Source organism: Neopelma chrysocephalum, unplaced genomic scaffold (assembly GCF_003984885.1).
Source record: "Neopelma chrysocephalum unplaced genomic scaffold, ASM398488v2 Primary Assembly neopelma1_84, whole genome shotgun sequence".
Lineage (NCBI taxonomy): Eukaryota > Metazoa > Chordata > Aves > Passeriformes > Pipridae > Neopelma > Neopelma chrysocephalum.
In genome coordinates, this window is record NW_020897746.1 from 1,376,777 (window position 1) to 1,400,596 (window position 23,820).

At 45.0% G+C, this 23,820-nt stretch overlaps 1 protein-coding gene across 4 annotated transcripts in view; it reads right to left on the reverse strand.

Moving 5' to 3' along the window:
- Positions 1 to 23,820, reverse strand: part of MYH10 (myosin heavy chain 10) — a 99,235-nt gene that overhangs the window by 60,449 nt on the left and 14,966 nt on the right. For all 4 annotated transcript variants that reach the window (XM_027691973.1, XM_027691976.1, XM_027691974.1 and 1 more), the window contains exon 3: positions 5,946 to 5,973. In XM_027691973.1, coding sequence (XP_027547774.1) covers positions 5,946 to 5,973 — 28 coding nt within the window. The remainder of the gene's footprint in view (positions 1 to 5,945; positions 5,974 to 23,820) is intronic.

A 23,820-nucleotide genomic window follows, 5' to 3' on the forward strand; every position in this document is an offset into this window, starting at 1 on the left:
AAAATGCTTGGTATTTGCTGCTGTTGTCCTGTAATAAGCAGCCTCTATTCCCTCCACACCCCACCACTCCTACAGAAGCCAATTCAGATTAGATATCCTTGTGGGGCTGCAAGCATCTTGCTAAATGCCTATTTATCAAGCCCAGGCCCAGTTCTGAGAATACCAGAAGTCTGTGGTAAGATCCTTCACTTCAGAAACACACTAACTGTAAAAAGTGCAGAGCAGCACATTTTCACAGCTGACTTCCCAAGAGTCGCCTGGAGCCAGGGGAGGTTGGAATATTTCTCAGATTCTTAGTTACCACAACACAAATTTCTTCATCTTGGTCATCAGTCTCCAGCAGCCTGGCATGGCCAGTGAGCACTAACAGGCAGCAATAACAGAGAGAAACACCAAAACTTAGCAAAACATCAGCAGCTGCAGCTTCTCCAAGAAAACAAAGCCTCAAAGTATCTCCAGTACAGCCTCACATCCCACAAAAATGGGAAAATGTGCAGGAAGACATGTGCACACTGCAATGTTGGCACCACTTTCTGTAATGCATCACTTATGGATGCTGGGCTAACACAGGCTGAAAGCTACTTATTTTATATATTATATATAAAATGTAACATATTATATTACCTATAAGCTCTCAGGAACATTAAGTTGCTGGAACTACATGTATTGTCCTTTCTTTTCAGCAAACTAAGAATTTACAGACACAAGATCCAGAATAAACTTCCATTTGCACTCCAGTCAAGGGGGAGTGATGAGAAGGAAGCTGGTTAAGTCCAGCTTCCCAGAGAACTGCTGGTTTTAAGGGCTGCTCGTTTGCTTTTCATTGAAAAGCTTGATGAACTAAACTACAAAGCAGAACAGAGCTCCAGTAACCTTCCTAACCATGTGTTAGTGGTTAAAGCCCAAGATTAAACCATCCAACTTCAAAGCTGAACAGAAATTCTCACCATTACTGTTTGTTCAGCTCCTCCCATCTCATCATTAGCCAGGCAATAATCTGGCTTTCACCCATGTGATAGATTGTCCAGTGGATTCAGGAGCTGTAGGGGTGTGTGCTCTGCACATATTTGGGGTTTGCAGTGGGTGAATGCCAAAGGGCACATAAGAAATCCCATCACTACCTGAGGAAATCAAGGTGATGCCATGGAGCAGCAGAGTCCTTCTGCATGTGGGAGGACTTCTGGTTCACTCCAAAAAAGCCTTTCTGTAATAAGTAATTTAAACAAGAAGTTTCTCCTATAAACTCCATCCCTGGGCTCAGGTACTCACCAACTTGCACAAGCAGATGGGGAAGGAGGTGCCACAATAAAACAACAGAGACCAGGCCAGTAACTCTGAATAAAGCCCTGCAGTCTCTGCAACAACACAATTGTCTATATTTGGCTTCCTAAAAGGTGGGGAGTGGAAAGGGAAGAGAACAGAAGGTAACTAAGAGAGGAAGACAGCACACTATTCTGTGTTCAGAGACACCTCATGTCTCAGCAAGAGCAGGAAGTCATCTGTCATCAGGAGTGGACTGGAGAGCTCAGCACAGCCACATCAGCTGCAATCCCAGCAATGCCTCCTGGAGAACCACCCTCCATGCCAGGACAGGGTGTTCTGCTCAGACAAGCAGCCAGAGAACACAGCAGGTAGTTTGGTGGGTTTTTTTTCCTTCCTGATATGTTTGACTTTGAGAAAATATTATTAACTTTAAGATCAGCAGTTCATGCAAACCTCTTCATGGAACATCAGCAGGTGAGACAGGAAACCTCCAGGTAAACCCACTGCTTTCAAAGCAATGAGATGTGATGCTTGGAGAACCATCCCCCAAGGTCAGCCCACTCCAACAGGGCATTAAGAGTAATCCTGTATCTGCAGCATCTCAGTGAAATACAGGTTATGCTTCAGCACAGCTCTCTAGGTGAGAAAAAAATTAAGATAACTCCGAGCAAACTGTATTCCTCAGAAAGATCCACCTGCACACACCTTCTTCACAGAGCTAATATTTACTAGACTGAAGCAAGGTAACTGCAGGTCTTTTGGGGGAAACAGGCTGGTATTTCCTAAAGATCTGCACAGGTCAAGACAATGAATCTGCCTCAACTGCAGATTTAACTGCATTTTCATGCCTAGGATAAGAAAATATCACGTGTACCAAATATAAATCAGGATTCAGTTGTCTAGTGAGTTCAGAAGGATCAAGAGTTCACAGTTATCTTGCAGGTTAGGCAATAACAAAATTGAAGGCAAGAGAGTTTAAAGGTTTTCCAAGGTAAGTACGAATGGATTGGACATTCACCCCGCTGGAACCAAAGGAAGGCAGGTGGAGAACATGCAGAGACCGTCCTTGAAGAGGAGGAACTGAAACCAAACCCAAAGGCCCAACGCAGCACCAATCCTACACTAAGATCATCCTCAAGAGCAGCACTCCTGGCTGGATCCAGAGAACCAGGAAAGTGGTGTTCAAACACTCTCACTGGAGAACTGATCTGGCCCCTCCTCTAAAGGCCATGGAAGGTAAAATCCAGGAAACTTCATCAACTAGAGGTAGGGGGAGAGAGGTGAAGGTGCTGCCCAGATGGACCTTCAGCAAGCAGTGGGAGAGACTTCTCTCCAGACAATTATGGTCAAGGCAGTTTGAGACAGGGAAGTGACAGGCACACCACAACTGTCCTCATCCCAGTGCACAAGGCAAGGGGTGTTTTCTCTCCCACCAGTTTGAACCACTCCTGCTGGAGAAATTAAAAAGTACTCTGAGGACTTCCAGTTTTACTAAAGATCAGGGTCAGCCAGGTGACCCAGGTCCTGAGACAGCAAGTTTGGGATGAGAAGATGTGTCAAGCCTTTTATGAACTGCCAAAGGAGTTTCTGAAACCACCTCCGGTGTGGTTAAGACACACTCCTTCCACCTTATTTATTTCTGCCTTAGTCTAAGACCTGTAAAACCAGTGGCATGAGGGGAAACACAGAGTTTACCTCTTCCCCAGAATCAGCAATGCAACAGGAGTCCTGCACACCAGGTCAAAACAGAGAAACAGGATTCCTGGTCAAAACATGAGACCTCCTTCTGGAGGTAGTGAGCCTGCCATGGCCTTGTCCCATTCATGAAGCAGATTTAACATCCCAAACATCAGTTTAGAGTGCAGATCTGCAAAATAATAGGGCTCTCCCAAGTCCATGGGGGAAACACTCTTTGGGACAGTGCCACAGCAGACAGCTGGCTTTATTTGTTCAAAAGGGACATGCAGGGAAGTACAAATGGGTTTGATGGCACTTCTCTTGAACACAGAGCTGGAAAGCAGTCTAAGAGAAACCTATTTTAGGAGGAAAGTGTTTATTAACCTGACAGCCTCTACTATCCTTTTTTGTACTCAGCATGTAAATGGTGTTGCTCATCAGACAGTGTGAGCAAGGTCTCCTGGGCTATGGTGGAACTCTGGTGTACAACTGCAAGATGACAGAAACACCTTGGATCCCATCATCTATCACCTCACGTGTCTGCACATTCTGACAAGGCAAGACCCACACTGTAAATCCAGTTTGGACATACAATGTCCCTTTATAATCCTGAGGCCACAGTTACAGAGGAAATCCATATTTTCTTGTGAACTGTGTTCAGTGACATTGGTCTTTTTAATTCATGCTGCTGTGTAAGTACTTCAGCAAGAAATACCAGGTAAAGCTGTAGGACAGCCAACAGAGCCTGGAATCTGTGCTCAGAAACTCAGATTTATTAAGACTGCCACACTTCTGTTATGTGGAGCCTTTAAGACTGATACAACCAAGGCACTGAACTAGAGGTGGTGAAACTCATCTCATGTCATGGGACTAATACCTTCCATACCCAGGTTTGTGATATGCTTCCAAGCCAGTGATGAAACTTCTTAGCACCAGATTCTGGAATTTTACATGGAGTAGATTTGTCACCAAGCATTTCCCATGTCCAACAGAAGAGATGTCCTCAAGGCCATCTCTGAGGGTCTTAATATTGGGATGCACTCAGAGCAGTCCCCAGCAGCTCCAGACTTCCATACTGGATGTGATCACGTCCTCCTGAGGTCTGGCTGTAAGGACCTGTGTCCATCCCCAGCTCCCACCATCTGGACTCAAGCTCCTCTGCAAAGCAAGCCCAGCCAAGATGTGGAACCCAGCAGAAGATCCACAAATTCCATGCTGGACTGTGCTGAACCAGATACAAAACAGGGGTCAATTATCTGTTCAGCACAGAAGGATCAAAAGCTTATGGTAACCTGAGAGCTGAGGTAATAACAAAAATGAAGGCAAGAGAGCTTAGAGGCCTTCCAATCTTTCAACAGATCAGACATCTACCAGATCCTGGAGCACTGTCATTCCCACCTTTGTGGGCTCGGCTGACCACACAAAGGAGGGAAAGGTTCATGCACAGACACAAAACATGAAGCTACTTCAAAAAAATTCACCTGGGGCAAGCAAAGACTGTCAAAGCATCCACAAAAACACGAGAACAAAGCATTTCTTCTCACCCTGGGATCCCATCCCTGCTTTCAGGGCTGCTTTGTACATTGCACATGGAATAGTCATCCCAGGAAAAGGTGAGTTCTACTAAGAGCAGGAACCACAGACCTAGACAAGCCTGTGTTAACTGGATCAACTTTTATCTTAACTACAGAACTGTGTTTGCTCCTGTGTCCTTGGGCCCTGACAATCTTGTATTTATAGTCTCCACAGTGCAGAAAAGCCTGGCTTGAAAGGATCCACCTTCAGCCTTGTACAGACTCTGATAGTTAAGGCACTTCTGCAGGAAGAAGAAGATGGAGATTTGAATCCCTTCACGTAAAGAAGGAAAGTGAACCCAGGACTCCTTCCAGCAGTTGATCCACCACTGAGCTCCTTCAGGAAGCAACTTCCAAAGCATGTCCTGGCACATAGCAGGGCCAGGGGATCACACACCCCCGGCAGAGGGCACAGAGGGCACTGCACCTGCTGGAAGGACTTGAAGAACACAGTTGCCTGTCTCAAAACACTGTCAAAGCCACAGAAGGAACCTGCCAGAGGACCAGCTACCACAGTGGGAACTTGAGATAAGCACAGAAGAGAGACATTTACAATAGGAAGACACTAATCCCAGGCCTAGCTGAGGGTAGCTTTGGTCAGCACAACCTGGTTAATCCAGACAAAAATTCCCACATTGGCAAACTGCAGGAAAGGAAGAACTGCTGACAGACATGGCAGCCCAAGTTATGGGGACATCTGTGACCATCCCCTGGATACCCAGAACTTGGACTGGATAAAGGTGGTAACTCCAGAAGAGCAACCATGGGACCCCCATCTCCAAGCCCAGGGTGAAGAAGGACCAATGAGACATCCTGGATGCAGGCGTGCTGAGGATCCTCTGCTTGATCTTTCTCTCTCTCTCCCACCCTCTTTCCTATTTCCTACAGATCAGCTCAGGAGTGTCATAAACCTGGAAGTGCATTTGTATTCTGGCTTCCCAACCACTGCAGTTCCAGATCCCAGGGAAATTTGAACTGAGGTGAGAAGTTTGCTCCTGGGTGGGGCAAGTTCAGGTAAAGGGAACCTTAGTGCCAACTTCTCCAGAGATCCCCTGTCTGCAGCACATCCAAAGTGAGCTGTTGATCTCCAGATCCACTTCTGGATCCTGTCTCCCTCAGACTTTATCCCCCTGAGCAGTCACAGCACAGCATTTCAGAGGTGTGAACTTCAAGCTGTGTGGTTCAGATTCAGATCTCTTACTGACATTTTTAAGCTGCATTTCTTAAATACATGCCTAGAAAAGTTGCAACAATGTGAAGTACAGTAATAAAAGGCTATACCCCCACATTAAATATCACTTCATGCCACATCTTTAATCATTACCCACCGCCTGTCAAGGTTAAAGACCAAGCTTTGACTACCACAGATGTATCAAAGACCCCTTTCAGCACAGATTCCCAAAAATGCCCAAAGGATAAGTGGTCACTTACGTGCAGAGAATGGATTGGTCCTCACGGTCTGCAAAACAAGAACAAACATGGTTATAGGTTTTTGCTTATACAATACAGTTTCTTTTAAATGAATGTTTTTAAAATTCATCTTTTCAGTTTAAGAATTCTAAGGACACTCTAAAGCAATTTTAGTAATGTCCCAGTTCTCACACAAACAACAGCTCAGACATTCCTACAAGTCCTGCTATTTCAGATATTGAAGTTAAAAACTGGTTATATTTAATAATAACCCACTGTAATCTTTTTAAATATATTTTCAGATAAAGCTGGACTAAGTCCTGCAATTTCAGATCATAAATTCAAAATTGTGGTTAAAATTAATAATAATCCACTGCAATCTTTTAAGCTATATTTTGAGACAAAGCTGACCTAACATTTCTTATTCTGCATGCACAAAGAATTTAAAACCTTCACTGAGAAGAAAAACAGCTTCAAGTACACAACACTGACAACCAGACACTCGGAAAGAGCACTGACATCCCCAGCAAACAAGTGCTTTACTCTACAGCTTTTTGTTGTCTTTTTTACATTAACATGCAGGCCTGAAGTGCCTCCACAATTTAGCTTATTCATGAAAGCCTCGTCCAAAGGACATCCAGGGAAAGGCTGCACAGAGCCCAGAGCTGCAGCAGTGGCTCAGCACTTCTGTGACACCCACTGCTGTGCTCCTGACCTTTGAGAACTGCCTGGAGGACAGTTATACCCTGCAAGGGGCATTTCAGAATTACAAGGCCTTTCCAGAATATATTTCAGCACCACACACTCTATATTAAAAATTCTATAGTCAAAGCATTCAAATACACCTGCAGGAAGGAGAACATTTCAGTTAAAGGTGTTTTCTGCCCTGTCTGAGCCAGGTTTTCAATGAGTTCAGCATCTTTTTCATAAATCTGCATCACAAAGATCTTGCTTTTACACTTCAGCTGTTTCTCACCAGCTCCAAGAAAACACAATTGTCTCCTGCAAGCTCAGAACTTCAAACACATTTTCTGTTCTGATTGGCAATTTGTAATGAATTACATTATAATAAATAAAACCAAGCCTTATTTTGCTCATGTGTAAAGCTCAGGACTACAGAGAGTCCCTGCCAGTTTTCCAGACTGTATGAAACCAGTCACCCTCCCCATGGGATGAGCTGAGTTCATGGTGTAACTATTAGTATTGAAGCTGAATTTCAACTTTAGAGAGGTAGCATCTAAAAATATAGAGAATCACAGAGTCATAAAGGCTGGAAAAGACCTCCAGGATCATCGAGTCCTCCCTGTGCCCGATGCCCACCTTGTCCCCCAGCCCAGAGCTCTGAGTGCCATGGCCAGGCCTTCCTGGGACACCTCCAGGGGTGGGGACTCCAAACCTCCCTGGGCAGCCCCTGCCAAGGCCTGACCACCCTTTCCAGGAAGAAATTCCTCCTGATGTCCAACCTGAGCCTCCCCTGGCACAGCTTGAGGCCGTTCCCTCTCCTCCTGTCCCTTGTTCCCTGGGAGCAGAGCCCGACCCCCCCCGGCTCCCCCCTCCTGTCAGGGGGTTGCAGAGCCAGAAGGTCCCCCCTGAGCCTCCTTTTCTCCAGGCTGAGCCCCCCCAGCACAGCAGCTCCAGTACAGACACATCAAAAAAAGTAAGGGGAAAGCCTGGGACTGCAAGAAATGAAAGCTGAGAGTAGACAAAAGCAGCAGGAATGTGACAAGAGAAACGTTAAGGAAACACTCTGTAAAGTTTATGTTCTCCTGCTTTTGATACCTGGCACCTGGACTTGCGAGGCCTATCAAAAATAACTTTTTGGTAGCAGCAGCAGAGCAAGCCCAGAAGTACAGCAGCAGCTGGATGTCCTGTATGCCCAGTTGTCAGCACAGAGGAGGCACAGCTCTGCCCCTGCCCTGCTCCCAGGGCACCACAGTGACTCAGGCTCTTCACAACCACTCCACGCGGCAGCAAAACTCAAGGTGACGCAGGACAGTCCAAACCATTTGTTCTTCCAGAAGGAACTGCTGAATGGATGCCAAGTTGGTACCATGAGTAGAGTTTAAAGTTAATATTTCCCAGCTTTAGTATTTATTGAGGCATTTTTTAAAGTGACAACTTGATTTTTGCCTTTTTACTCCCCAGGGATAACATCACTCTAATTTTGTCACTGTACCTCAGCCACTTCATCAAAAAACAGTCTCCTCCAAACCAGAGCTCTTCAGTTTAGCACTTCTGAAACGCTTAAGAACATGACTAACATTTGCCTTGAAGTTTAAAGTAGTTTAGTTGAAGACAATGTGTGTTTGTCAGTGCTTTGTATCACATTTTACCTGTCCATTTACCACACAATGCTACTGGGCCACAGCACACACTGCACACTGGATAAATGAATTTTCTTACCCAATCAGTCCTACAGAAAGTCTACAAGTCTATTTATATGTATTTCTCACTGCCAGAAACTCCAGCAAGTGCAGCTGAGCTTTTTCATTTTCTCTGTCCAGGAGCCTGAATTGACACAGACCTTACAAAGTAAATTATCTGAACTCAAGTATGTTACCCCAAATCCATTTTTCTGGGTCCATTCAACCCAATCAGATGAATATAAGCATGAAAACAAAGATGTTTAAATGGGGATGAAATAACAGGACCAAGCTCTTAATTCAAGCTACATCATAAAACACCTCTTTGGTTTTAAACCAACAGGAAAACCCCATTGGAATCTACCACTTCACTTCTGCAGCTTGGATTTAAATATATCCCAAGGTCTTCAAACTACACCAAAGACCAAAACACTCAAGTTGCACAGAGAAGGTTTACTACAATAACCCTAACTTGAAAATAAAAGTTAAAGTTATGGAAAGTCTACGAATAAAAACAAAATTTGATTTTATGCTGCTGAAATAAGCTTTGAAAAGTCCTTTGGAATGGAAGAATCTGGAAGCATGAAGGCAATACAACCTGACACTGGCTTTAGGCTGGAGCTCCCCCACTGCTGTAATTCAGCTGGAGCAGCTGCTGGTGTCTCAGCTTCCCCTGCCCAGTGTCCCATCCCATTCCTCCTCTGGAACCAGCAGCTGACTGTGCACATGCACTGTAGCTGAGGAACTACCAAAATTTAGTGTTCTATCACATTGGGTCCCTGGTGCAGTTTGTACCCCAGGAATCAGCACACAGAACATGAGAACCACCTCTCCTACCAGCTACCAACCCTCTGGGCACCCCAAAGCCACTGGGAAAGGCACATTCCCTGGCCCAGGGGAGCTGCAAACCCTGCCCAGCAGAAGGTGCCACCTCCTCCATCCCTGGGGTACATTCCCAGGCCTCCCTTGAGCCAGCACTGGGAGTCACCAGTGACCCAATCAGTGAGTGATCCCAGCAGAAAACTAACCCTCTCAAAATATCTGATCAAACAAAAGCGGCTATTCATTAGATCAGCTTACCCTGCATCACACAATATATTTATGTACAGCTCCAGCTGGATGTCTCAGGCATTGAAGCCTTTCTTTCACCCCTCATCTCCTGCTCCTTTCACCTCCACCCAAAGGCAGGATCTCACCCAAGCTGAGGATCAGCTGCTGTGGAGCCAAAGCCACTGATGGAGCAGCAGCAGCCACGGCAAACCCCAGCCCCACCAACCCCAGCCCCACCAACCCCAGCCCCACCAACCCCAGCCCCACCAACCCCAGCCCACCACGCTGCAAGGGAACAAACACCCTGAGGAGGCCAAGGAGAATGACCAGAACAAAAGACAAGAAGAATTACAGCTCTGAATGCCCTTTTTCCCTCCTCTGCTCTTGCCTCCCCACAGGAACGTGCTCTGGGGACAGCAGTGGGCAGCTCCTCAAACAAACCTGTTGCTTGGCTGCAAAAAGGTTGCCACGTTTTCTGGTTTGAAAATCCATAAGAATAGATAGCTCCTGATGATATAACAAGATGCATGAAGTTTTGACTGTCAGAACACAAAGCATTTGACTCCACATCCCTTCTCTCACCAAACTAGATTCTATCCCCCCCCAACAGACTTCACGTAACAAACCCCTGTTAACTCCAAGGAAGGTTCCAGATGTACATCAAACATTTGTTGGGCAATTGGCTCAGGCAGGATGTTGTGAAAAGTTGTAGCTCAAAGCTGTAGTCTGTCTACAAAAAAAATATACTGTATTTTAAAGGCAGCTTTTCTTAAAAGCATGATTTTGTTCTGCTCTGGTCACACTCTAGTAATTTATAAATTGATAGAAGACAATTAAACAGAAAAGCAAGAATCTTTTCAAGTTTCCTACCAAAACTCAAAAGGCAGCAACACTGCAAGCACAGAAACTTTATCACAGAACAGACCTTACGAGCACACTGACACACAGCCCCTACAACTGGCTTTGCTCCAATTACCCTTTACTGTATTGGTATTTTAAGTATTGCAAATGCCCAGATCTGCCTTTATCTCTCACAATTTGACTCAGAACGAAGAGAAGCAGCTATTTGGAGCTATCCCATACAGTGGACAGCCCAACTAGAAAGGTGTTTTTTGACTTAATACTAACTTGTAAATCTATGAAAAGAATTTCCCAGAACCTGCTTTCAGCTTTAACCTGTCTCTGCAATTTTTAAACAGTAACTTTCATGCAAACACTGACTGTCTCACAACCCCATTATTTAAGTTAAGAACATACGATAAGAAAGTAATAAAAGGGTTAAATCTAGCAAAGCAGTGAAAATGGATGTATAGAGTGTTAACCTGCTTTCCCAGGAAAAAAGCTCTGGGTTACCACACATCCAGTCAGCAGGAAACCATGGGGAGGAAAATGGTTCTATTTGCAGGTACATCAAAAGCTGTCCTTTCCCAAGCCCAAGATTGTTGTGGATCATTGATTTTGGCCCAGCCTTTCCTTTTCCCTCTCCAGAGCAGTGATCAAGCGCCAGCCCCATTTCTGGAGCAGACAACCATAAAAGTTCCTGCTTTTTTGGGGGTGCAGGAGGCAAGTTTTTTGATATTTCTTAAATAGGAGAAATTGTTGGGTTTCTAAAAAGAGGCTCCATGCAGGGGGAAGGGAGGGTTCTTGTTTATTTGTAGATAATATTTCATGCCCAGGTGCCCCAGAGCAGAGCCCAGGCACAGCTCTGTTCCCTGGTGGACAGCCTTGTTTGTTGTGGATGCAGGCTCCACAGGGCTGCTGGGGATGTGCCCTCTGCTGTAGGTGAACAAGCTCAGATATCACTCTGTTCAAGGACATTTCAAAATTGAATTCCTGACAAGTTTTGTGAAAACGGGTCAGTGCCCAGGGGAAAGAGGGACAGAGACCTTCCCACCAGCACAGGTTCTGCTGCTGCCAGAGCATTCCCAGGGCTGGGTCACAAATGCTCCATGACATGGAAAGCCCACAGGTGGCCTGACAACCTGCCAGTCTTCAATTCCAAGCTCCCAATCACTTTTTTTTTTCCTTTCCTCTTTTCCTACTGGACTGATAAGCATGGGAAGAGATCTGGTTACAGAGATGAAGCATGGCTTTTACTTTGTGTTTGTCTCTAAAACGTTGCCTGGTTACTCCATAAACTATCATCAAACACTTAGCACTGTGAAGTGACTTGTGACAAACACCTCTAACAAGGGCCAACAGGAAGAGTGACAGGCACAAGTTTGTTTGCTGGGACCTGCCACACCAAATATTCCCTGACACACTTATGGTCACCAGGAGATTCCTGTTTATCCTACACTTCACCTCCACCAGCACTTGTGCAATGATCTCTCTGTACAGCTCAGTGACTCCTTCCCAAAGACAGGGTAGTTTGCAGGAGTTGTTTTGCCAACAGTCACCCAGCAAACACCCCAGGGAGCTTTGCAGAACACAGGGAATTTGCTAAAGTCGACATTTCAAGTTTTAACACCCGAATTTCATCAAGCCAGTACTGACTTTAAGGACACTGAACCTACACATGCCCAAAGCACCTGATGCAATTCATCCAAAGCGGCTGGAAAGTATCACTGTCAGGTTACTCTCCTCAGGAGGTTTCAGGTGACTAAAAGCATGGAAACATTCCAGGTATCTTCAAGAAAGGTGAGTAGGATCATTGCACTATCCTTCCAAAAGCTGGAAGGAACCTCTGGAGGTCAGAAATGATCAAGGACACACTTCAGGGGAATCCATCTCTCTTGTGCACCTTCAAACTGCATTTCTCTTTTTCTTCTTGCCTTGCCATCATCAGCTTATTTGTATGTTGGGTGCATTTTACATCCAAGTCTTATTCTTTGAAACTGTCAAGCAACGAACTTGCAGAAATTCTCACTTTGTCCTAAAAGGTGTAACACAGTAGTGTTATACCAGAAGGAAGATCAAATTCAGGTGTAGTCTGCTCCCAGTGGGTATCCAGTGGTTTTAAGGTTCAGAATAATAATATTTATCAGGTTTGCTTCATCATTGCTCAGACACTTTTTCCACAGAACACTGAGAGCCCCCAAAGCTGGCTCAGACATCACTCCACAGGGAATTACATCAACCCTCTCCCTGCAGCCCAACGCCATCCACTTCAAAGCCAAATCCTAGAGTGCTGCTTTAAATCAATCACCAATTCCCAGCTCTGTCTGTTCACCTGGTATTTCCCACATGGAATGACACAGGACAGACACAGCCAGTGTCTACTACATTTCCTCTGCCCAGAAACCAGCCTGTCTGAGACCTGTCGGGCTGAGCTGCCACTGGTCTGACAAACCAGGGTTTCACTCCTGCCTCTTTCTTCACTTTGTCTAATTACTGCAAGAGATCTCCAAGCCTGTAGTGAAGGGCTAAAAAAGCACCTCTTCACTGTGGGAGGGGTAAACATGCTACACATGTTCCTGCTATCTGTGAAGTTAAAATAACAAAAGGTGGTTTTTTTAAAGAAAAAGAGTGGTTCTGTCCCTCACTCTGGAAGATGTGAGATTTGAGATAAATCCCAGCCATGCTCCCTGGCTGAGGGCATTAAGTTAATAATTACCAGTGAAGCATAGCAGAGGTCACTCAAAGCCCAGTCATGGTTCACCCTCTGACTTGGTACAGTGACCCACAGCACCGAACACGGGGATTTCTTGCGTGTCTGCAGCAGATGAGGTGACCACACTCGTTGTTCACTCACCCAGCACAGCCCCAGCACAGCACAGGAGGAACCAGCCAAGCCATGAATTGAGGCTATTTTAGAAGTCACGAGTGAGGCATTTGCAACATTAGCCTGAAATTCTCCGAATTCCTAAAGGAAAAGCTATGACGTTCTGGCATTGCCAGCCAGGGCTGAGTCAGCACAGAAGCACAAAACAAACTGGACTATGTCCTGCCCACCCAGTGAAACTGGGGGCAGCTTCTCCATCACATACCAGAGAGAATTTGAATTTTATTTTATTTTCAAACTCATTAAGCTTGAAGAAGCTTAAATATGGTTTAGTTTTCACTATCAGTCTTTGACCACCTTTATTAACTATCACTGAGAGAAGCTTTAGTAGGTCTAACTTAGAAATTACAGAGATGCTGCACTTGTGAGCAGCAGTTAATGGGTAACACATTGCTGCCCTAACAAATTCAAACGGGTCCGGGTTTATTTATCCAGCCTTTTGAAGTGGGGGACTGCTGGAGCTGGGATGAGCAGAGCACACAAGTCAGCACAGAAAACTGCCCCATGCCAAGGGCAGCTGAGATGTACAAACACCAACACATGGAGAGGGACAGAGCCTGGACTGTGGGAGTGCTCCCGATGTCCCCAGCCCCCGGGGACAGGCACAGCTCTGGGACTGACCCAGTGTCCCAGCCAAGGGCTGGCTCACAGAGGAGGGTTTCCTGCAGCTCAGCTCAAGGGCAGTAACAACCCATCAGGCAGCACCTCCCCACACTGCTCAGCGGAGCTGCCAGGACCTGCTCCCTCACGGAGGCAGCTTCCGACGGCACAGACACGTTCCTGATTTGTGGCTCCCAGGAGAAACGAGCAGCTCCTAAATCTACACAGGCCATCCCTATGCTTGTATTTCAATTCCTATTTCCATTCTGCTTAGCAGTAACCTAAGATTAGTAGGAGCTGGCAAGCCAGAGGCTGGAGAAGGTTTATTTGGACTACAGAGCATTCAGCATAGCAGTGGTTTCCATCCTCCATCAATCCTGCTGAAGTTGTTCTACTTCCCATGTAGTATAATTTTGTTTAGACAAAGATTACACTGTCAACTGAAACAATGATTCAAGGAGGTCCTTTAACTGTAAGATCTGCCATTTAAGCTCACTCATTTAACTTTTGCTCTTCTCCTTCTCAAACAAATAAACAAACACAAAACATTTAACAAAACTGGACAGAAGCTTACTTTCACTCCAGTGGCCTCTTTCCCAAGCTGTTTGATTGTGCCTGAACCCCACAAGTTTGGAAAGACAGCAAGTATGACAGCAGTACATAGCCAGGCTTTTTAACTTCAACACAACAGGGGCAGTGGTTTGGCTTTTTGTTCAGTCCCACACAGGACAGGGCTTGGATCACCTCCCACCTCACTGCACCACCACATCCAGCAGTGATTCCAACACAACACCCAGCAAAGCCCATGCTGAGAACATGTAAGCATTTTCCTGATGGATATTTTCTCAGTCTCACAGCAAGCTTTTTGACAAAAATGGTTATGTGAAAATACTTTCAGCCACACATTTGCTGCATGAACTCCTCGCACCTCTGCTCTTCAGCACTGGGGTCAAGTTACTACCTTTTCCAAGCACTGAGCACCATAAGAAGTTCCAAAACACTTTCCCAAGAGAACGTGCAAAAGCCACTGTTAGCAGTCTCAGGAGAGAAAAGCACCTGAGCTTCCTTCACTTTACAGCTGAGGCCACCACACGAGCGTGGAAAGGTTCAGCACAACCCACCTCATGTGCTGTGTGTGGTCAAGCTGAACATTTGTCTACAATTAAGACTTGGAGGGGGTGGGAAGGGATATCTCGGATGAGACAGTTCAAACACTAAAATCCTTTCCTCAAAAGACCCAAGTTGATTCCTCTTTCTCATATTTTCAACACAGATTTGGTTTAGGCTTGAGTCTGCATAGTTTTTAAAGTTCAACAAGTCAGAGGACAAACACCACATTCCCAACCCTCTCGTGCCTGAATCACCACTAAGTGCTCAAACTCTATTTCAGCACAACAATTTGAAATTGCACAATATAAATCCATCCACCAGCTTTTAAGGAAGAGTCACAGGTATATTCAGATCTCCTTTCCTTTGGAGGAAAGGTGTTGACCTTTAAGGTCAAAAGAGCTTTTATTCACATGCACCCGTGCACACCCACAGAAGCATTTTCCTCTCCCCTCTGCCATCTAAACATGAGCATCATATATTCCTTATGTTATTTACGGAGGGGAAATCCTTAAAATCCCCTTTTTTCTCTCTCTTGAGCACACAGGCCTGACACAAACATTAGTTCCTGCAAAGCACCAACCAACCAGCAGTTTCACACAGATATGCTGGTGACCGAAGGAATCCCTCCCTCAGAAACCCTCACTGGTTACCAAATGCCTTTGATTGTTGTTTTAATACTGTTTCCATCAATAACCAAGTGTATATTGCACTAAGGGGGGGTAACATCTCCCTGTTGAAACAGGAGCAGCACCTCCCCACCACCAACCCTTCCCCACCCATTTTCAGCACCTAATGCCACCTTCCTTCCAGCCAAGTATGTGAAAAACAAGGATACAGGAAAGAGGATAATCACTGCAGGAATTTTTGACCCAGTAACTACTGTGAACTCATTCCTGTACTAAAGGCAATGTTCCCCCGTGGCTTTGTGAAGAAAAACTTAACCTCATCTTTTAATTGTATTTCATTGGAGATGCTGAATATCACCAGGATCAACTTCTGCTTTAAAAAGAGAAGCAATGACATTTTACCAGTTGCCTCTCCTTGGCCTGTTGAACACTTCAGAAATACCACTGATGGAAAGCACCCAATAAAGGCTAATTAAGCTCCATGCACTCATAATAAACTAACAACTGTGCTACAGCTTCCAAGTGTCAACAGCTCCCAAAAAGCCAGTTGCAGCAAGATTCCTGCACTCCTACCTGTCCCCTCCTGCACAGGGAGGGGCACAGGAACCCATCCCACCCCCAACCCTCCAGTGTTAGGAACACACAGGCCATGACCATTTAACCCACTTCACTTTTATGCACAGGTCACAAACTAAAGTTACTCACAGGGCAAGACAGACCACACAGAATTGGAATCAGTATCTCACACCAACAGCGGGGACCAAAAATAGCAAGCAAGGATGATCCCCACAAGACTTTCATGTCAGCCATCAGATTCCCCTGCAATTTCCCAATCCATTAACCTCAGAATTCATGTATTTCTCACACAGCCTTTCAGCCCCCGCTATATCTTGAGGCACAGACTAGCACACTTCAGCAATGCTGTTACAAAAACTGCTTCTTTTTGTTGTTTTGAACATGTCATCTGCAAATCTCAAGTAATGACTCTTTGTTCCTGCATAGGAAGAGATGGGGTGGGGGAAGATCACCCTCTCCCTGTGCCACTTCAGATTTAGACCTCAGTTACATCTGACCTGAATTATCATTTCCTTACTGAGTTTTATTCATTTTGGTTGTTTTTCCAATGTGTCCTGGCCCATTTCCTCTGCGCCCAAAGCAGGGCAGGGCAGGGCTGTACAAAGTGCAGATGAAGAAAAAAAATCATAGAATGGCTTGGGTTGGAAAAGGCCTCAGAGATTCCAACCCCCTGCCATGGGCAGGGACACCTTCCACTAGCCCAGGTTGCTCCAAGCCCCGTCCAACCTGGCCTTGGACACTTCCAGGGATCCAGGGGCAGCCACAGCTTCTCTGGGCAACCTGTGCCAGGGCCTCACCACCTCACAGCCAAGAATTTCTTGCTAATATCCCATCCCCCTGCCCTCTGGCATTGGGAAGCCATTCCCCGTGTCCTGTTACTGCAGGCCCTTGTCCCGAGTCCCTCTCCAGCCCTCCTGGAGCCCCTTTAGGCACTGGAAGGGGCTCTAAGGTCTCCCCAGAGCCTTCTCTTCTTTAGGTTGAACAATCACAGCTCTCTCCAGTCCTCTGATCATCCTGGTGCCTCCTCTGGGCTCTCTCCAGCAGCTCCATGTCCTCCCTGTGCTGTTCCCCAGGGCTGGAGCAGCTCTGCAGGGGGGTCTCACCTGAGGGGCAGAGGGGCAGAATCCCCCCTGCCCTGCTGCCCACGCTGTGGGATCAGCCCAGGGCACGGGGGGTTTCTGTGTTGCCAGAGCACAAGGCCAGGGCACGCTGAGCTTCTCAAGAAGCCCCAAGTCCTTCTGCTCAGGGTTGCTCTCAGTCCATTCCCACCCAGCCTGTTCCTGTGCTTGGGATGTACTGTCAGTCTATATATTACAAAACCAGAAAGAATGTAATATGTTGTACTATATTGTTATACATTTACAACCATGGCTGGTGGTTGCATTTAGATCTCCACAGATCTGGTTCATCCCTACAGCTCCCACTGAAGCAGTAACAGCTCCAACACCACTAACACAATTCACACCCCCCGTGCACACCAGTGCTCAGTGGGTCACATGGAGCCTCACATCCTATTTTACCCTCCTGGACACTCTGAGCTACAGTTCTTCACACCAAATTCGTTTTTGCTACCCTGGATAACAATATGAGCCAAGAATCCCCTCACAACCCCTTCTCTGTCCCAAACAAGACATTTATAACACGAAGCATAAGCAGATGAGTGCAGGTTCCAGGGTTTCCAAATCATAAAAAGCAGAAACAATGGGCAAGATTGGCCAATCTTTAACCAGCTCTTTGCCTTTTCTCACACTGCAGTTACTTACAAGCCTCTGGTTAGGACCATTGTCAAATTACTTTTGGAAAGCTGATGATGATGATACTGGTCTCCAGACTCCCAGACCTGAGCAGGACTCTCAGAGATGGCACCCACTAACACATCTGGCTGCTTTGGTATTAAATATTTTGTGCCAAATGTTTCCATGCAGCACAGTCCATCAGCTCTTCCACCTCTGAAATTAGGAATTTGGTTCTTGCAGCTTGCTACCATCATTTTTCTATTTCCTAACCTTTCAGTTTGGGAGTGATTCCCTGGTATTTTCCTCAAAGGAACATTCCCAGCACAAGAACTTCCCTGAGCAACTTCACAGCAGACACACAAAGAAACAGTCACACTTTTTTTCTGCTTTTTCTGGGTTTTCCTTCTACACACCACCTGATGGCTTTACCATCCCTCTGAAAAAGCCCCAGAACAAGAAGAATTTTAATGCCTCAGAGTAATGACAAAGCCACGAGCTTTTATTCACCAAGAGCTATGAAACAGTACTTAAGAAGCACAAAACCTTGCAACTCTGAATGGCTGGGGAAGGCACACCAAGTCTGTCAGGAGTCCCTAAGCAGCCAAATACCTGAGAGCAGGTCAGGACAAGAGAAAGAAAGCTGGAGACATGCTGGGATATAAATTAGCATTGTGTTGGTGATGTGATCCTGGGGTCAAAGCCTCTCACCGGTTCTCTCCACTTGCTAAGGGCTGAACATCACTCTGCTGCTTGTTGCTTCCTTCCCAGAGTATAACAAAGAAATAGAAGTCAAGAGGAAGGAGGAGGAAAAAGGAGCTCCTGCAGTTGCTGGCAGCAGCAGTTATGGCACAGCTACAGGTAGTTCAGCCCCCAGAGGAATGCAGACACCGTGACAAACACCAGCAGCACCCAGCAGGGCTGTCACAGGCCAACGTGCTGTCAGGATTAGAACACATTTAAGTTTTTGTTACATCGAGGCATTATTGCCTGTGCATGTCATCTGAAGGTTTAAGCCAAGCAGAAGCGAATTATCCATTTCACAACTACCTAGAAATAAAAGGAGTTTAATTTCAACTAAAGCTTTGCTGCAGAAGCAGGTGCTGGGCTGAGTAATCGCCCGAAATGATTCATCTCATGAATGATTTCCCAAGTTGGATGCACTTAGGCTTGAATTCCTGTCTGTAGGCACAGTCACAATTCAATTATGAGGCCAGCTTGCATAGCAAGTTTTAAAATTAAAAGTCATCCCCGGATGCCCAGAATATCAACCAAAAAAAACCCAAGGAACTGGCTCCTCTGTTCAGAGCTGCACTTCAGAAGTGGGGAGAAAACAGCCAAGACACTCAAAAAACTAAGAATTCTTTATGCAATTGTCACTCCTGTCTCATTCTTAAATAGAAGAAAGTTACTGAAGTTAGACAAAAAAACAAATTATGTCAACCACTTCAAGTAACACTTCTGAGCAACTGAGCCTTAAGGAGAGAGTTGCTCACTGTAAATATCATCATCATGCCTAATGAAGTGCCCAGCCCTGAGGCTGAACCCCAACAAACAGGGATCCAGTCACATTTTGACCCAGAGAAGGCCAAAGGTCAGTATCTGTTGTCAAGTACTAACTAAGCATTAAACTTTACCAACAATAACAAAAAAAAAAAAAAAAAGAAAAAGAAATTATAGGGTACCATAGCCTAGTTCTAGAAATTAAGTTCAACTGAGTCTGTACACTAAGGACTTGCTACTGATGCCATTCACAGATGGCCAAGCAAGGTGCAGTCATTTAAATCATGACAATAACTCAGTCTCCAGAGCACACAGGTTTAATGTCAAGAGACAGAACTGAAGAGCAAGGGGAAGGAGATGGAATATTGCAAAACAAGTTCAACTGACAAAAGTATTTCTCATTTTATTTCAAATTCAAAGATAATGAGGCAGGAGACTGTTTCAGTTTCTTTCTACTTCGTTTCTTGCTTCAAGAATCCCTTTCCCTCCCCCCAGCCACTGTATGTTACACTCCTCCTGTACACAAGCCAATCTCAGTGCTAATGTTACTGCTACCTTAGTATTTATATTCCACACAGTCTGACTGGACAAAGTGAAAACCCAGAGCTCGAAGTGTAACAATAAAGAGACCTATAAATCCTTGCCATGACATTTCCCAAGCAGCCAGTTCTGCTGAGATGGTTCTCCTGCACTTTGTAACCAGTTAAAAGGCCTTGGGGACCCCTTTTGGTAAGTCAAAATGTAATGAAAATACCAAGAACATTAATGGCATATATATCAGGTTCCACATATTCCTCACACAGAGAATGTCAGCCATCACTCCCAGGCTTTTTAGACTCAGAGCAATTTTTTCCTCTTCCATTTGAAGATTTAATAGGCCTTGGAAGAAAAGAGTTGTCGTATTTTAGTTTCAATTCTTATTTTCCATACCTGGGGGTGGATATGCCCCCCAAGGGAGGACTTAAATCAAGATTAACTGCAAATATAGATCAATATGATGTTTTTAAGGGAGAAGTATTGCACCTGTAGGCAGTTCTGGCTCCTCCAACACCAAGTGTATGACGCTGTTTCCGATAAACCTTCTCTGCAACAGGATTAAAGGCAGTCCCAAAATATCAGTGCTAATTTGGTGCTCATCAAGATATCCTCAGGGAAACAGGATAAAAAGGAGAGACTAAGCATAATTATACCAGAGTAATATTGGCAGGCAAGTTGGTCTTTAGTAGCAAAAAGCCAACAAGTTTTCCCTTAATATTTCTTCCAAAGCACTTTCATACCAATGAATAAAGAGGTATCATAAAACAAAGCCATATTTCCTCTAGAAATACAGTGGGGAAACTGGAAGGGAGGAGGGAAAAGTGAAAAGTGAAGTATGGTAAAGGAATACAGAAAAATTTATTAGTGCTGCTTTTGCACAATCAAGTCTCCCTTGCTGGTAAAATATAGTCACAGATGAGCTATCAGACCTACAGAATTCATTTCCTTACAGAAAATCCCAATCCATGGCAAATTCTTACTGCCAATAATTTTCAGCAGGACTGAAGAACACCAGCAAGTCTTGCAAATTGTATTACTAAACAGAATTAAGGTCAAGGGATTAGGACACCAATTCCTTATGACCATGTCAACTGTCCAGGAGCTGTGAAAAACTCAGCCTGGCACTGTTTTGTGGAGCCAAGGCCAGCCCTCCCCACTGCTGGGCTTGATTCCTGCCCAGGGCCAAGCAATCCATCCCCCCTGGAGCCTCTGGGATCCGGGCACTCACTGCTCCAACAGCTCCTTAGGGAAATGAAGGGAAAGCACAGGAGAAATCCACTAAACCACCTGTGAAGTTACACCCTCCCACCACAGCCCTTTGAAAGATAATTACACGGGGAAAGAGAGGGGAAATCCAGTAGGTAAAGCTGAATTGCAGGTTATTATCTGTGCGGTCAAGGCACTGGGTAATGAGTCTTTTCCTGGAGAGAAATCCTGACTGGCATAACTAGAATGCAGCCTAAGTCTTGGTTGTTTGAAATAAGACCACGTTGAACCCAGTCTTTAATACAAGTCTTACAGAAAAGGCAGCACTGAGCTCAAGCCATGAGTGAGTTTTGCTTTTCCTTGCAAAACTCGCCCCAAATCCCTGGTGAATCACAGCTGCCCCCCCACCAAAGTGCTCATCTGCAACACTCTGAGAAACAATTCTGCTCCTCCCTCTCCTGTGGCAGCTCACACTAATTCATTCCCCCTCCAGGGAACACCATTCCCTCTCCACCATGGCAAACTTGGCTCCTTGGACATGTTCTCTGCTCAGAGCTCTGCCCCTTTGCCCTCCGTGTTTGACAAGCCCTGAACCTGGTTTCCAGCCCATTGTTCCCCTCCCCAGAGGGCAGGGGGAGGTCTGACCTGGGCAGCCCGAGGGGCCAGAGGTCCCCCCAGACAGGAAACTCTTTGAGGGGCCAAGAACAAAGCAGGGTTTGATGGTTGGCAGTTCACAATGTTTCCATACAGGCTTTTCCTACCAGAAAGCAGAAGGGCAGGGATCCATTTATACCCCCAGTTTAACAAAATGGAATGTTTCCAGCAAAGGAATAACTATTGAGATCAGTTGTTTCTGCTCACCAAAAAACCTTTCTTTCATAATCTAAACAGAAATCTCCATTTTCTTGTTTAAACACAAATATTATTTTATTTATTAGCAGAAACTGGAAGTTGAGCTGTGACCATCCATGCTCTGAATTAAACACATAAAATCATCAAGACACTGAGTGAAACTTTACTCACTGAGCCCGATTCCCTGCACAGAAAAATTGTCTTTTAAGAAACCAGGTTGCTCTGAGTCACAGCTCTGGTCCAGGTATCCTGTTAATCACTGTAAACAAAGCTCACAAACACCCAGAAAATGAGTAGTTTGTGATTAGCTGCAAGGAAAGTAAACATGATTATACTGAAGAAAACACCACTGAACGAGCCAGGAAAATCCAGCCAACCACTTTCATTAATCTAAATTAGTGGCCAAGATATTTCTATAAGGGTAAGGTCATATTATCCAAAGGAATTGCATTCCTATGGTTTCAACTTCAAGTTTGAATCCTAATAATTAAACTTCAGATGTCAAGTACTGGAAACACAAGTCATCCATATCAAAAGCAGCCTGTGAATATACTGTAACAGCAACACATGACTTGCAATAACACTGGAAAAACTCATCTCCCCCACCCCTCTCTTTACCAGCCCATCTCTATCTCCCAAAGCAGCTACAAACACAGACAAGAACTGTAGAACAGTTTTATAAATATGTGTTAGTAACTTATCAGGAAAAGCATTTTGATCAAGGACTGCACTGCAAATAAATGCTTGCAGAGATCTCTGATGACTCAATCTGAAGTATTTTGATTAATCCAGATACTTCCTGGTATAGAGACCTATTTCTACCAGCCAAAAGTTTCTGATACACCTTTGCTGTTTTGTTAGAGACTGAATGCCTGGTAAAACATAAGGCACAGTTAAAGGATTAAAGACATTTTGTACAGTGTTAGTTACTTGGCTGGCAGGGAAAACCCATCTCTCCTCACCCTCAGCAGCTGACCTTGGGCTGCCACTGCTGATCAGAAAATAAGTGGAATAAGGTGATGTGCTTAAGAGTAAACATACAAAGCTATAAGTACTCAGCAAACTTCAGGAAAAATTAGGAACCAGTATCTTAGGGGAGTTTTCATGGGACTGTTCCCAGTGGTGATTTGCAATGAAAGACACTGCATTTGTGTTTACATGAGCAAGAATGTATTTCAAAAAGTGTCCTCTACCAACACACAGAAATATGCATTGTTATGGGCAACAAAATTCTTACCCTGTCACAGATACTACTGATGAGGTCACAAATCACATCAAAGTTGAGACTATCAAAGGCACTTCATATATTCAAGATGCTCCCTGAAAAAAAGTCTTACATATATTTAAAAAAACCTGCTACTGTTATGACGAGCATTATTTGGTGCTCTAATGACTAGAAAACCTCACTTGTTGTAATTGCAAGTTTTATTTATATGGAGATTTCCATTCAGTTCCCTGAAGTGCCCAAGTGTCTCTCTCTGCATCAGGGCCCATCCAGAGGCTCTGGAAGCCCAGAGGGACCAGCCTGGAGCAGGGGCAGTGCCAGGACTCTCCACTCATCCCACCTCATACAAACACCAGTCACCCTCACCAGGACCCATCATTTCTGCCTGTTCCAGAGTTTGAACTTATCCCTGCAATGCAACTGTGGACACAAACCATCAATGGGAAGTCCAGTGGCTCCTGCAAACACTCCCTAAAATAAACAGGGAGTAGCTCCATACAGGTGAAGGGCACTAGAAACACAGATTTAGTTAAGCTTAAACAAGTTATTCCCTAATGAATGGATCTCATTGCATGGGTTTCATCTGTTCTTATTTCAATCTATGCCTTCATTCTTTCAAATGAAAAGAATTCAGACTATCAAGACCAAAAAGAAAGCAAACACAGACAAAGATTTGATACGAAATATAAACCTCCATGCATGAGTAAAGAAAGGAGGACTGTAACCAAACATATACCACTATGTCAATTTTTTTTTAATTCCATCTTCCAAAAATAGTAGCATCTGTCCAT